The following is a 15,748-nucleotide window of genomic DNA, read 5'->3' as shown; positions in this document are numbered from 1 at the left end:
TAACAGAACTCCTATGGCAGGCAAAAACCTGAGATGCTTCTGTTCAGGAAGTACCCTGTCTGAACATTTCTTGCCCTTCTTTATTATCTCTATCGTTTACAAAGGATCTCTGCTCTTACGTGACAATTCACACGTCTCCAATGAGGTCTCATAGCCCGGGAAAAACAGGAATGACGTAATTCAAAGCCCTGGCTGAAGCACAGGAAGGCAAAAGCTAAGTGGTCACTCAATGGTCTAAGCCTTAGGCGCGTGACACGCCCCGCCCCCGGCTTTCGGTTTTTTCCTCAGTTTACAGACAGGCAGATTCCCGGTCGGAATATTATCGCTTCTCTACGAGATAAATTGCATAAATATTGGTTTTAAACAGCGGTTGACATGCTTCGAAGTACGGTAATGGAATATTTAGAAATTTTTTGTCATATTTTGCGTCATGCTCGTGGCCGAGATTTAGCGTTGGGATAGTGTCTAGAACGCACGAACAAAACGTCGCTGTTTGGATATAACGATGGATTATTTGGGAACAAACCTACATTTGTTATTGAAGTAGAAGTCCTGGCAGTGTATTCTGATGAAGAACAAGCAAGGTAAGAACATTTTTCTTATAGGAAATGTGATTTTGGTGAAGGCTAAACTTGCAGGGTGTCTAAATAGCTAGCCCTGTAACGCCGGGCTATGTACTTACATTATTGCAAAATGTGCTTCATCCGAAAAGCTATTTTAAAATCGAACATATCGAGTGCATAGAGGAGTTCTGTATCTATAATTCTTAAAATAATTGTTATGCTTTTTGTGAACGTTTATCGTGAGTAATTTAATAAAATCACCGGAAGTGTTCGGTGGGAATGCTAGTTCTGAACGTCACATGCTAATGTAAAAAGCTGTTTTTTGATATAAATATGAACTTGATTGAACAGACATGCATGTATTGTATAACACAATGTCCTAGGTGTGTCATCTGATGAAGATCATCAAAGGTTAGTGCTGCATTTAGATATGGTTTGGGTTTATGTGACATGATATGCTAGCTTGAAAAATGGCTGTGTGATTATTTCTGGCTGGGTACTCTGCTGACATAATCTAATGTTTTGCTTTCGCTGTAAAGCCTTTTTGAAATCGGACAGTGTGGTTAGATAAAGGAGAGTCTTGTCTTTAAATAGCTGTAAAATAGTCATATGTTTGAAAAGTGGAAGTTTTCGGATTTAGAGGAGTTTGAATTTCGCGCCCCGCCCATCATTGGATATTGGAGCAGACGTTCCGCTAGCGGAACGTGTAGATGTAACACCTACTGATGACACATTCAGTGGTTAACACCTACTGATGATGACACATTCAGTGGTTAACACCTACTGACGACACATTCAGTGGTTAACACCTACTGACGACGCATTCAGTGGTTAAAACCTCTTACATCTACACGTTCCGCTAGCGGAACGTCTGCTCCAATATCCAATGATGGGCGGGGCGCGAAATTCAAACTCCTCTAAATCCGAAAACTTACACTTTTCAAACATATGACTATTTTACAGCTATTTAAAGACAAGACTCTCCTTTATCTAACCACACTGTCCGATTTCAAAAAGGCTTTACAGCGAAAGCAAAACATTAGATTATGTCAGCAGAGTACCCAGCCAGAAATAATCACACACCCATTTTTCAAGCTAGCATATAATATCACAAAAAACAAAATCACAGCTAAATGCAGCACTAACCTTTGATGATCTTCATCAGATGACACTCCTAGGACATTATGTTTTACAATACATGCATGTTTTGTTCAATCAAGTTCATATTTATATCAAAAACCAGCTTTTTACCATAGCACGTGACGTTCAGAACTAGCATACCCCCCGCAAACTTCCGGGGAATTTACTAACAATTTACTAAATTACTCACGATAAACGTTCACAAAAACATAACAATTATTTTAAGAATTATAGATACAGAATTCCTTTATGCAATCGCGGTGTCAGATTTTAAAATAGCTTTTCGGCAAAAGCACATTTTGCAATATTCTGAGTAGATAGCTCGCCATCACGGGCTAGCTAATTTGACACCCACCAAGTTTGGCGTTCACTAAACTCAGAATTACTATAAGAAAAATTGGAGTACCTTTGCTGTTCTTTGTCAGTATGCACTCCCAGGACTTTTACTTCATCCACAAATGTTGTTTTGGTTCAAAATAATCCATAGTTATGTTCAAATATCCTCTGTTTTGTCCATGCGTTCAGGTCCCTATCCGAACGGTGACGCGCGGACGCATGTCGTGACAAAAAAAATCAAAATATTCCATTACCGTACTTCGAAGGATGTCAAACGCTGTTTAAAATCAATTTTTATGCAATTTTTCTCGTAAAATAGCGATAATATTCCGACCGGGAGACGTTGTTTTCGTTCAAAGACTGAAAGAAGAAAATGGACTCTTCACGTGCATGCGCACACCCGTGTCGTTGTTCTCAGATTGACCACTATCCAAATGCGCTACTGTTTTTCAGCTAGGGACTGCAGAGTCATCATTCAACGTTCTGGCGCCTTCTGAGAGCCTATGGGAGCCTTAGAAAATGTCACGTTGCAGCAGAGATCCTCTGTTTTCGATAAAGAGGCTATAGAAGGCCAAGAAATGGTCAGAGAGGGCACTTCCTGAACAGAACCTTCTCAGGTTTTGGCCTGCCATATGAGTTCTGTTATACTCACAGACACCATTCAAACAGTTTTAGAAACTTTAGGGTGTTTTCTATCCAAATCAAACAATTATATGCATATTCTAGTTTCTGGGCAGGAGTAATAACCAGATTAAATCGGCTATGTTTTTTATCCAGACGTGAAAATACTGCCCCCTACCCAAGAGAGAGATTTAAGGTGTTCATATATGATAAAATACAATGTTTTAATCTTGTACATTTCATGATGTATGGTGTTGATGTATATTGGTTGTCATTCAGAACCATTGATATCTTTCTCAGTTGGTTCTCTGTCACTATGTAATTATCCTCAGTATCATTGATCAGCTTGTAGGCTCGGCCCAAATTGATGTGTTCTCTGTCACCTGGAGCTGCATGGAAATTGGTCTAGGAACAAAAGGACAATTGAGGACTAGTCAGCCCACGACAAGCTGGAATCACTTACTTTCTACTAAAGTATATGGTCTGGTTTCCCAGACACAGATTAATCCTAGTCCTGGACTAAAAAGCATGTTCAATGTAGATGTCCAGGAAACCGGCCCTAAATGTGTCATCTTTCATCATCCCATACTGCTCAGTCCAGCAACATTAAACCTGTCCTGCAGGTGGTGCTACTTAACCAAACAATAAAACCAGCAGATATCTTGACTTGCCACTCAGTATATCAGTAATGTTCAGAATAGTACTTTAATAATTGAAGATTGATGGTCTTTTTAATCCACTATCCAGAGTCAGGAACAGATGAAGTTAGGTCTGCTACTGTTCAGTGATTAAATATGATTTATGGTGATGGGAAATAAAAAATACAACACTAAACTTCATGTAGTAATAGTTTTCCTTTGTTATTTATTCCAAGGTGTGTCTTTAACTTGTAAATGGATTGTGTGGAGGTGAGCTAGTGGTGTGGCTGATAGAATAGAATGAAAAGGGAAGAGGGGAGGAAGAGGGGAGGAGTGAAGGGCTGTTCAAGAAACCAGATGAGGAAGAGAAAGATGTTCAGGGGAATTACTGTCTCTGTTCCAAATGGTTCCCATTTCCCTACGTTGTGAAACATTTGACCCAAAGATGAAGGCTGAGACTATTTAACTGTATAATAGAACAATCCTTAATACAAGCAGCTGCAGGGAGATCTACCTCTGATTTCACAGGGAAGAACTAGAAGAGTAAATGGTTCCATGTCTCTGATATAGTGGGAGGTGATGATACAATCAAATTGTTACACAACAGTTGTTTATACAGCAACAGTTCCAGAACTCTATGGCCTTGTATCAGGGTGCAGACATAACAGGAGTCTATGAGAGGCAGAACATCACAGTCCAACACAGTACATGTCCCTTGAAGTTACAACAGCCCAACCCAAATTACAGTGGGGGAAAAAAGTATTTGATCCCCTGCTGATTTTGTACGTTTGCCCACTGATAAAGAAAGGATCAGTCTATAATTTTAATGGTAGGTTTATTTGAACAGTGAGAGACAGGATAACAACAAAAATATCCAGAAAAACATATGTCAAAAATGTTATAAATTGATTTGCATTTTAATGAGGGAAATAAGTATTTGACCCCCTCTCAATCAGACAGATTTCTGGCTCCCAGGTGTCTTTTATACAGGTAATGAGCTGAGATTAGGAGCACACTCTTAAAATGGTGTAAAATAGTCAAATGTTTGAGAAATTGAAGTTATAGCATTTTTTAGGTATTTGTATTTGGCGCCACGCTTTACCATTGGATATTGGTGAGGTGTTCCGGCTGCGGAACGTCTGTCCTTTAACCACTGAATGTGTCATCATCAGTAGGTGTTAACCACTGAATGCGTCGTCAGTAGGTGTTAACCACTGAATGCGTCGTCAGTAGGTGTTAATAATGAGAGTCTTGTGTTTAAAATGGTGTAAAATAGTCATATGTTTGAGAAATTGAAGTAATAGCTTTTTTAAGGTTTTTGAATATCTCGCCACACGATTCCACTGATTTCGTCCCACATACCCGAGAGAGGTTAAATTCAAATCAGTCAGAAAAAAATCGAAGTGAAGATATATATGTACAAATCAAAATGAAAGTATTGAATTTTAATTCAGAACATCTGAAGATCAAATCAGTTAAATCATTGTACATAAAACAAAGCAGAATGAATCATCACTTCTGGGTACCATCACCACCAGCATGACTAGTATCTATGTGGACCCTACTACAGTTTAACCAGCTCAGCTATAGACTACACCAGCATGACTAGTATCTATGTGGACCCTACTACAGTTTAACCAGCTCAGCAGTACCATCGACATAAAACCCAGGATAGAGGGGCTGAGTGAATGTGGTCTGGACTCTGTGGAGGAGGGTCATTGAGTCAGAGACACTGTAGAAGGACAGAGTACCTGCCTTGTGATCCAGGTACACTCCTACTCTGGAGGACTGAGGGTCTGATACTTTAGTCTCAACATTATTGTGTCTGAACCAATAACCACCACTATAGTACTGTAAACTCCAGGACTTGTTATTGTATCCAAATTCAGTATCTGACTCTGTTCTGCTAATGTCTTTATAGGAGACTGCTGTTTCAACCCACTCCCCACTCCACTCCACCTCCCAGTAACAGCGTCCAGACAGACCCTCTCTACACAGAACCTGCCACTGGTTGGTGAATCTGTCTGGATGGTCAGGATATGGTTGGTCTTGGTCTGTACAGGTCACCTTTCTGTTCCCTTCAGACAGAGAGAGGCGTGTGTATGCTGTGTTTGGGTCCAGTGTGAGCTGACAGGAATCTGGGAGAAGAGCAGAGCAGAGACCAATGAGGGGAGTCAGAACAACAAGTTAAGTCAGATACTGTATCTACCCTGTCTTTAATTAGAGCACAGCAGAGATCAAATCAGAGAAATATGAGGAGTCAGATAGATACCTAGTCTTTGATTAGATCTACTATTGCTATATATTTCTAGAGGGATTGTTAGGAGTGTCAGTAAAAAGAGACTGTTAGTTACTTCACAAAAAAGAGACTCACATTGTAACAACTGTTCTCTGGTCTTGGGCTCTGGAGGCAGTACAACCTCCACTATATTCACTACAGACACACAAATACATTGACAGAGAGAGGGAATGTTATCATCATACCATATTCCAAATGTATATGACTAGTAGGGAACTTTCAATGGTCTAAAGTTGATGTTCTTATTGTTTTCAACACACCTGTAGTGGATATCTTGGTCCATTCTCCTTTAAGGAAGTCTTCTAGTTTCTCTCTCAGTTCAGACACAGTCTTACTCACATCTCCAAAGTACTGAAGAGGACAGACAACGATGCTGGGTAAGTCTGAAGACACAATGATACTGGAGAGAGACTGATAACTCTGGAGAGAGAGAGAGAGACCGAGGGAGGGAGTGAGACACACAGAGAGGGAGAGAGGGACAGAGAGAGAGAGAGAGGGACGGATAGAGAGAGAGAGGGACAACGAGAGAGAGAGAGACGGACAGAGAGAGAGGGACGGACAAAGAGAGAGAGGGCGGACAGAGAGAGAGGGGGCGGACAGAGAGAGGGAGAGGGACGGACAGACAGAGGGAGAGACAGGGACAGAGAGACAGACAGGACAGCATAATGATTGAAATGAATAGTTTCACATTAAGTTAATTTCATATCACATGTAACAAGGCAGTTTAGTTACCTGGAGGACATGGATGTGATCCTCTGTGTGTGAGAGCTGCTCCAGCTCAGTGCTTCTCTTCCTCAGCTCAGCTATCTCCTGCTTCAGTTGCTCCAGGAGTCCTTCAGCTTGACTCACTTGAGCCTTCTCTTGGGCTCTGATCAGCTCCTTCACCTGAGAGCTCCTTCTCTCAATGGAGCGAATCAGCTCAGTAAAGATCTGATCACTGTCCTCCACTGCTGCCTGTGCAGAGCGCTGTTGAGAGAGAGACAGAGAGAGAGAGACAGAGAGAGAGAGACAGAGGGAGAGAGACAGAGAGACAGAGAGAGAGAGACAGAGAGAGAGAGACAGAGAGAGAGAGACAGAGAGAGACAGAGACAGAGAGAGAGAGAGAGACAGTATGTACAGTAGCCTTTGCACCTCATTGAGTCAGAACGATGCCACCCTGCTCTCCATGTCCACCAGGCCTTGTCCCCCCTCCTGGACAGGCAGGTACAGAACACCGCTTGGCCCTGCTCTACTCTCCTCCCTCCTGGTCCCCCCTCCAGTAGCCTGCCCCGTAGCAGAGCTAGACCCAGCCTCTGTCCCCTGAGTCCTAGTAGGCTGGACAATAGAACGAGTCAAAACGGCCAAAGAACGTTGTCTGAGCTGGAACACTAGCGAGGCCATAGCAAATGAATTGAAACGAACCTTCACAGAGCCTCTTCTGACTGGGATGATCCTTAGAATTCCATTTCCCCTAAATGGCACCAAAAAATTACACCTTTTTATTTGACCACTAAAACCTGTTCTTAGGACCAAACTGAAAAATAACAACTGGTGTAGAAAGTAAACATCCGCACCTCGATGGTGCCAAGTGTGTTTATGTCTGCATTACCTGGAAGTAGGAAAAAACGGGCAACTTCTGACTATTTCTGGTCTAGTGATCGATGACAGCAGAGGACGCTGCCCAACCTTATGTCATTAGAAAGAGGAGATTCTCCTAATTAAAATGGTGTCCGACATGAAAACATCTAAATTTACACATTGTGAGATATTTAGTGAAATAAACAGACATACCATAACTAAGCTGCTTAAACTTACATCATTAGAAATAATAAGTTATCCTGATTAAAATGGTGTAGAACTTCAAACCATTAAAATAAATACATCTATTAGAGATAATTGGAGAAATAGACATGTCCCTATTTCCCCAAAACAATGGCAGTCTGAAAGTTATAACAGCAGGCTTTTATTTAACCAGCTTACCATTTATCTACTACCATTTCACTTTGTGTTTAACATTTAGTGGTTTGTAATCTAGTGGTTAAGAACGTTGGGCAGTAATTGAAAGGTGGCTGGTTCGAATCCCCGAGCAGACTAGGTCAAAAATCTGTAAATCGCCTTTTTTAGGCAGATTTGGGCTCTTAACCCTAGTGGCTCTGGATAAGAGTGTCTGCTAAATGACTCACATATAAATTTAAACTAGGCCTCTGTGAAAGGTCAGCAGGTAGTCTAGTGGTTAGAGCGTTTGGCCGGGCAGCAGGTAGCCTAGTGGTTAGAGCGTTTGGCCGGGCAGCAGGTAGCCTAGTGGTTAGAGCTTTGTGCCAGTAACTGAAAGGTTGCTGGATTGAATCCCTGAGCTGACAAGGTATAAATCTGTCGTTCTGCCCCTGAACAAGGCAGTTAACCTATTGTTCCCTGGTAGGCCATCATTGAAAATAAGAATTTGTTCTTAACTAGTTAAATAAAGATTACATTTAAAATGTAACTTATTAACTTTTCATTATTCACAGACAGACTCCTCTGAAGGCAGGCAGGCAGCACACTCCTGAAAACTGCTCAGCAAAGCAAAGTCTCTTTTGAGAGCTACCAGATTAATATTAAAAAAGCTCATTTTCAGTGTCTGTGTCCAGTGTCTGTGTTTATATGTTAAAACCTCTTAACGCACGTTAAGGATAGGGGGCGCTACAGCGAATTTTGAAAAAAATACGTGCCCATTTTAAACAGCCTCCTACTCAAACTCAGAAGCTACGATATGCATATAATTAGTAGCTGTGGATAGAAAACACCCTAAAGTTTCTAAAACTGTTTGAATGGTGTCTGTGAGTATAACAGAATTCATATGGCAGTCAAAACCCCGAGACAGATCCTAACAGAAAGTGGAAGTCTGATTTGTGGACTCACCTTCAGCACTTTGCCTATAAAACACACAGTGAGTTAGGATTAACTTCCTAAGGATTCCACTAGATGTCACCAGTCTTTACAAAGTGGTTTGAGTCTTCTATGGTACAAACTGACCCAAAGAGAGGCTTTGGAACTTGGTCACAGGGGGAGGGCCATTACAATTATGATGCGGGCGCCCCTGGCTACCCTCCCCTTTCGAAACATTTAGTAAGACAATGCAATCGTGTCCCTTGAATATTATTGAAGCTCTGGTTGAAAAAGGCCCTAAAGATTTATGTTATACAACGTTTGAACAAACTTAAATATAAATTTTTTGCACATTCGTGACGACAGGTCCCGCGCACTACGGTACATTTTGAGTAGCCTTCGGAACGCGCTAAAAAGAAGAAGCTATTGGGATATAAATTATTAACTTTTTTGAACAAAACTACATTTGTTGTGGACCTGGGATGCCTGGAAGTGCCTTCTGATGAAGATAATCAAAGGTAAGGGAATATTTACAATAGTATACAAGAGTATATTTGATATTAGATTGTTCCAACATGGCGCTAACCTGTATTGCCTAGCCTATTTTTCTGAGCATAGCATCCCCTTTTATTGCAAAGTGTGATTTCCCAGTAAAGTTATTTTTAAATCTGGCAATGCGGATGCATTCACGAGATGTTAATCTATAATTCTTTGAATGACAATATTACATTTTAAAATGTTTTCGAATAGTAATTTAGTAAATTGTAGCGCTAATTCACCGGATGCATTTGAGGGAAAATATTTTCTCAACGTCACGCGCCGATGTAAAATGCTGTTTTTATATATAAATATGAACTTTATTGAACAAAAGAATGCATGTATTGTGTAACATGATGTCGTAGGAGTGTCATCTGATGAAGATTGCCAAAGGTTAGTGCTGCATTTAGCTGTGTTTTGGTTATTTGTGACGCATGTGTTTGGTCGGAAAATGGCGATGTGGCTACTTTGACGATGTACACCTCTAACATAATGTAATGTTTTGCTTTTGCTGTAAAGCCTTTTTGAAATCGGACAACGTGGTTCGATTCAGGAGAGGTGTATATATAAAACGGTATAAAATAGTCCTATGTTTGAGAAGAAAAAATATATAAAATTTTGTTATGGTTCGGTCATGAATATGGCGATATGATTTTTCACTGGATGTTGATCCCGCATGCGGGACGAGCGCTTAATTAAGGGAGTTTTACTTTGGCAGATAATGTCACCCATTTAAATATATACATTTTAATATAATTAACTAAATGTATGATGTTTTTGGTTTATGTCAGTTTCATTATGCTATAAATGGTTATTTTATGGCTGTTAGTGATAAAATGGACTCTAACACTTTATGTTTTGCAATTCTGAGTAATTACTACTTTAGTAAGGATATACACTTTATTCAGTACTGCTGGTAATGCTAAATAATTCCAATAGATGGTAGCATAAAACAGTTCAGATTAGTTTAGGTCAAGTACAAGTATTCAACTCAACAAGCCCCTCCAAAAGCTTGTTCCGTCTGCGAGCAGCGAGCACTCTGCCTTCTCCCACAAGAGAGGGGCATGTTGAGGTACATTTACTAACCGTGAGGGCTGCATGATGTCATTTATTGTCGGGCTGGAAGATGCATCGTCTTTTCTATTCCGAGGCTGTTTACTCCCAATATGACATGTTAATTTTCCCTGTAGCTCAGTTGGTAGAGCATGGTGTTTGCGACGCATGGTGTTTGCCAGGTTTGTGGGTTCGATTCCCACAGGGCCACTATGATTATTATTTTTTTTTTTAATGTAGGAAATGAAAATTAAATGTATGCATTCACTACTGTAAGTAGCTCTGGATAAGAGCGTCTGCTAAGTGACTAAAATGTAAAAATGTTATAATGCATGTTTACTAGGGTTGAGGTCAGCACATCTGACTAGTGGTTATTTGACCAGGGTTCAATACCTGCTATAGTTAATATTGTTTTGATCACCCAAAAGCAACACAGGACTAACAAGAGATATATAGCTAACTGTAAAGTAATGAGTGACCATTTTAGAAAATCATGGGACATATAGTCTTTGGTTGCATGCTATTTTATGTCAATCATATTGCTGCTTGTAGCCTATAACTGATGCTTCGTGGTCTTATGCTGCCATCTATTGGAAATATTTTTCCAATTAAAAGTTATTAATTCACGTAAAGACATTGATGAGGCAGCTGAGAAATAAAGTGTATTTAATTCGAGAGATCAGTCTCAAACCTGCCCCACCTATCCCACGCCAATTGCTGGTGTAACCGATGTGAAATGGCTAGTTAGTTAGCGGTGGTGCGCGCTAATAGCGTTTCAATCGGTGACGTCACTCGCTCTGAGACCTTGATGTGATGGCTCTGCAAGGTCCTCGGCTTTTGTGGCGCGATGGGTAACGATGCGTGGGGTGTCAGTTGCTGATGTGTGCAGAGGGTCCCTGGTTCAAGGTTGGGGCGAGGAGAGGGACGGAAGCTGTATATTGATGATGTTGACACGGATCATTGGGTTCTAAAAAATAAACCCTAAAGAACTAGAATTTTTTTTTTTTGAAAAAATGCAAAAAAAGAATAGTACCCCTCCTCAAGAACCACAAAACCCTCACACAACACCTTCTTCTTCTATGATATAATGGTGGTCCGCAAACCAACGTTAAAGGTGCATGGCGCCACCTACTGTGCTGGAGTGTGTTCAATCACGGTTTACACCATTTCTATATCCTCCTACCTAACTCAGTACTTCTGAGAAAATAAAAAAGAGTCCTACTAACTTCTAATAGACCCTCCCCCATCCCCCAAATCCCTTCCAAACCCCCCCAACCCCATCCAACCTCAATGACCCTACACTTCAATCTTTCCCTCTCTTCAACATCCTTACAACAATATAACAACACATGCTCCACCGTTTCATTGACAATACCCTCCAGACACAAACCATTCACATGCTGCCAACCAGATGTAAGGACCAGTTCAATGTACAATGTCCTACACACAATCGAGTAAACACCACCTCTTCCTTCCTAATCTGACCTTTGAACCTTGGTCCACCTACCTTTAGAGGACATATAAATGCCGTCCCTTGTGCTCAGAGTCCCATCTATTCTGCCACACATCTATCAAAATGTCTCTGATCTTACATTTGTCCTCACCTCTACCCAGTGGAACATTAATATATATTATATCTTGTTTTAAAGCTGTTTTAGATAACTGGTCTACAATTTCATTCCCTTCCACACCTGAATGTGCTGGGACCCAGCAGAATCTCACTACTACACCCATTCTCTCATTTCTCCATAATAACATTGATACCTACAACTGTCCAACCGAAACCACTGCCTTGTCTACTAGTATATTCCCAACAGTCATCTAGAACAGTAGCAGAGGGATGCTCAACCTCACAGCCTTGCAACCCAATAAGATAATGACAATTTATTACGCCGTATACCCAAAGGCATCTCACCTGCCTCCACTAGTAAGACACATACAGATGTTGATTTAAATGCACCAATACATATCCTTAAAGCTATATACTGGATTCTGTCCAGCTTAAGTCTTTGCCGCTGTTCCATAAACTATACACCCGTAATCAATTGTTGTCCTGATCAGAGCTCTGTAAATATCCATCAACGATTGTCTGTCAGCACCCCATTCATAACGAGACCCACACAACCAACTACCACGAGAGTGATGGAATGAGAGATTGAGACATCGTTACAACACTGTACATAGACATAGTTTAACGTTTCTTCTTCTTTGGAGTTTAACAGTGGTTGGCATCCAATATGTTGTATTACTGCCCCCAACTGGACTATAATATAAATCTACTTTACTTTGTCATACAAAATGGGAAAAGGAACATTTCATATTTTTTCAAATAAAAAAACACCCTTCAAACTAACCCTACACTCATTAAAAACCCACTACCCCATTCCACTACTTTGACCCTATCTGCTACTGCACCATGCCAACGACCTGGGAGGACGGGACACCACCACTCAACACACCCTGGAACTCTTCTGAAGTCAAATCTCATATGACCAAATACTTCTCTGCAGCTGCCAACACAACATCTATTGTCTGTGATTTACGTTCCATTTCTGAGGTACAGTTGATAACCATTGCTTTGAACTCTAAGAAGCCAACCTTACTGAAGCATATATCACTCGTTGGCCAATTCCTCTGTGCTGTCACAGATCTACTACTCACAGGGATCCTCTCAGGATCCCTCAGCCTTGACCCATCCTCCTCTACTTTCTTCACTGCCTCAGCATACGACACCTTCTGCATTACTCTGACGCTAGCCACCTCAACCTACCTCTCTCTCACCGGACACTTCCAATCCCCAGCAACATGGACACCACTAAAGTTGACACACCCAACCTTATCCACCGAAACTACACAATCCTCTATCCCATGACCTCCTGCACACTTCCCACATCTTGGAATCTCCCTCCTACAAACTGCTGCAACATGACCATAAACTTAGTACCTGCCACTCCTTTCTATGGTGTCCTGTTCCTGAGAGCAAAGCAAGAAACAGAACTTGACCCAAGTTGCGTGACACGGAGCGACCACTCCCTCTGGTCAGAAGAAACACAAACAAATATCACAAGTCCACTACAGGTTAGCTTCACTGATTCAACGGCACCCAACTCCTTTCCCACCCACCCTGAAACCACAAATGGATCTGCCAAAAGGTATGGATCCACTTTCTCCAAAAATGTAACTCCTACTGCACCAGATTCTTCTTTATCATGTCCATTGATGCCAGGCTCTGGTTCTGAGCTCTTCACCACACCTTCTACCTCACTTAACTCTCCCACATTCATTTCCATTTCACCTCCAGAACTCAGTCTGGCGCACGGCTCTCTCTGTTTGCTCTTGAATTATAACATTTGAAATGTCTCTATTCCATTGAAACTTTTGTGAGTGTAATGTATACTGTTCATTTCTGGTTGTTAATTTCACTTTTGTTAATTATCTATTTCACTTGCTTTGGCAGTGTAAACATATGTTTCCCATGTCAATAAAGACCTTTGAATTGAATTGAGAAAGAGAGAGAGAGAGAGAGAGAGCTCCATGTTAATGTATAGGGGACATGAGTCAGTCATGGTTACTCATGGTTATGTGATGAGGTAGCCCCGCCTGCGACTTCTAAATCAGTGTCGGCCCAATAGGGAATGTTCTCTTGGTGTAATGGTCAAGATGTTGGTTTATCCAACGGTAGACCTGGGTTCATATCATATCCCATCAGTTACATTAAGCAGTCTCATAGGGGTCCAGACATAATGGGATTGGAGAAGGTCCCCTCTCTCTCTCTCTCTCTCTCTCTCTCTCTCTCTCTCTCTCTCTCTCTCTCTCTCTCTCTCTCTCTCTCTCTCTCTCTGACTGGAGGAGAGAAGTGAAATGGTGTCTCCTCTGGTCAACAATACTCACCTTGAGAGACTCCACAGCCTGTTGGAACTCCTTCAGCCTCTTCTCTCTCTCCTGGAATCTCTGCTGGACCTTCTGCTGACTCATCCCCAGCTGCCTCTGTGGAGAATCACTCTTCAATGAGCTATCACGCTTTATTTGTCCAGTAGATCAATAGTATAGTAATGTGACATAGGACCCATAGAGAGGAAGGTCTACAATCCTGAGGAAGTCCCTTTACAATATGATATTATGTTGCTATGTGAATGATTATAGTTTTACAACCTACATGTTTTAAGGGGTTGAGACTGATCTTTGGATTCATAAAAGGCCATTCAGAATGATAATAGTGTTTGACTTTAGAAAATGGTGATACATTTGGAGAATCTGGGTTAACATATCTATATACTCAAGGTTTGTGTTCATATTTGTGGATCCATTTCATTTGAATGATCTCATATTCAAACGGCCTTAGTTCCTACTGTATCTTTAATTCTTTGTTTATCAGACAGTCACCAACAAGTTGTTCTGGTCTTACCTGTTTCTCAGTCCTCTCTGCTGCAGCTGACACTGTATCATGGCCTTTATGTTCATCTATCACACACAGCAGACAGATACACTGCTGATCGGTACGACAGTAAACCTCCAGCAGTTTGTCATGATGAGAGCAGATCTTCTCCTGTAGTTGTGCGGTGGCTTTGACCAGCTTGTGCTTCTTGAAAGCAGGAGATTCATTGTGAGATTGGAGGTGAGTCTCACAGTAAGAGGCCAGACATGCCAGACAGGACATGAGGGCTTTCTGCTTTCTGGTCCCAGTGCAGACATCACACACCACATCTCCAGGTCCAGCATAGCACAGAGCAGGAGGGGGAGCAGCCTGGAGTCCTGTCTTCTTCAGTTTCTCCACCACCTCAGCCAACATGTTATTTTTCCTCAGATTAGGCCTTGGAGTGAAGGTCTCTCTGCACTGAGGACAGCTATAGACCCCTTTCAGAACATCCTGATCCCAGTAGCCCTCAATACAGCTCCTACAGTAACTGTGTCCACAGGGAATAACCACTGGCTCCTTCAGTAGATCCAGACAGACAGAACAACAGAACTGGTCCTGGTCCAGCGGAACTCCCTGTTGAGCCATTTGGACGGTTGTTCACTCTCACACAGACAGACGACACAGAGACTCAGATCAGTTTCGTTTCCTCAGAAGAGAGTTTGTGGAAGGGGGAGGGACTTCCTGGTTCTGCCAGAGGGCTGGGGTTAGAGGGAGGGAGGGGTTAGAGGAATGGAGGAAGAGAGAGAGGAACTGCATGCAACAGCAAGAGGGAGACAAATAGTTTTGTTCCAAGGTTAGAGTCCTTAACATGGAACAAATGACATAATGAATCTTAAAATGTGAGTTGTTAGAATATATGAAGGGTAACAGTTTCTATGAAGTACATATGTATCATTATTCTAATGACCTTTATAATGCCTTATAATACACCTATGTGTTGTAATGAATCAATAAGTCCTGAGGAGGTGTGATATATGGTTATTATACAGTACCACGGCTAAGGGCTGTTCTTAGACAAGACACAACACGGATTGAGAATTATCTAACACTTTCAACGATACAATCACATTTTATTTTATTGGTCGCGTACACATATTTATTAGATGTTATTTTGGGTGTAGTGAAATGCTTGTGTTCCTAGCTCCAACAGTGCAGTAATATCTAACAATGCTTGTGTTCCTAGCTCACAGAGGGCAAATCTAAAAAGTAAAAGAAAATACTAGGACAAGAAATGATATATATATATATATACTGTGATGTGATGTATAGACAATTTGGAGTACGTCTGTAGTGTATCTGA

At 41.3% G+C, this 15,748-nt stretch overlaps 1 protein-coding gene across 1 annotated transcript; it reads right to left on the bottom strand.

The window, feature by feature from the left end:
• Positions 1-5,002: 5,002 nt before the first annotated feature.
• On the bottom strand, positions 5,003-15,154 carry LOC115191442 (tripartite motif-containing protein 16-like; the record flags this gene model as incomplete). Its single annotated transcript, XM_029749293.1, has 6 exons — positions 14,437-15,154; positions 13,923-14,018; positions 6,330-6,563; positions 5,858-6,017; positions 5,673-5,732; positions 5,003-5,436 (listed from the first exon to the last, which is right to left on the bottom strand). Coding segments are annotated over exons 1-6 (1,581 nt in total), but the record flags the coding sequence as incomplete, so codon positions are not given.
• Between the last annotated feature and the right edge of the window lie 594 nt (positions 15,155-15,748).

The sequence above is a fragment of the Salmo trutta genome, chromosome 4 (genome assembly GCF_901001165.1).
Source record: "Salmo trutta chromosome 4, fSalTru1.1, whole genome shotgun sequence".
NCBI lineage: Eukaryota > Metazoa > Chordata > Actinopteri > Salmoniformes > Salmonidae > Salmo > Salmo trutta.
The sequence above is the reverse complement of the archived record's forward strand: the minus strand, read 5'-3'. Positions and strand labels throughout refer to the sequence as shown.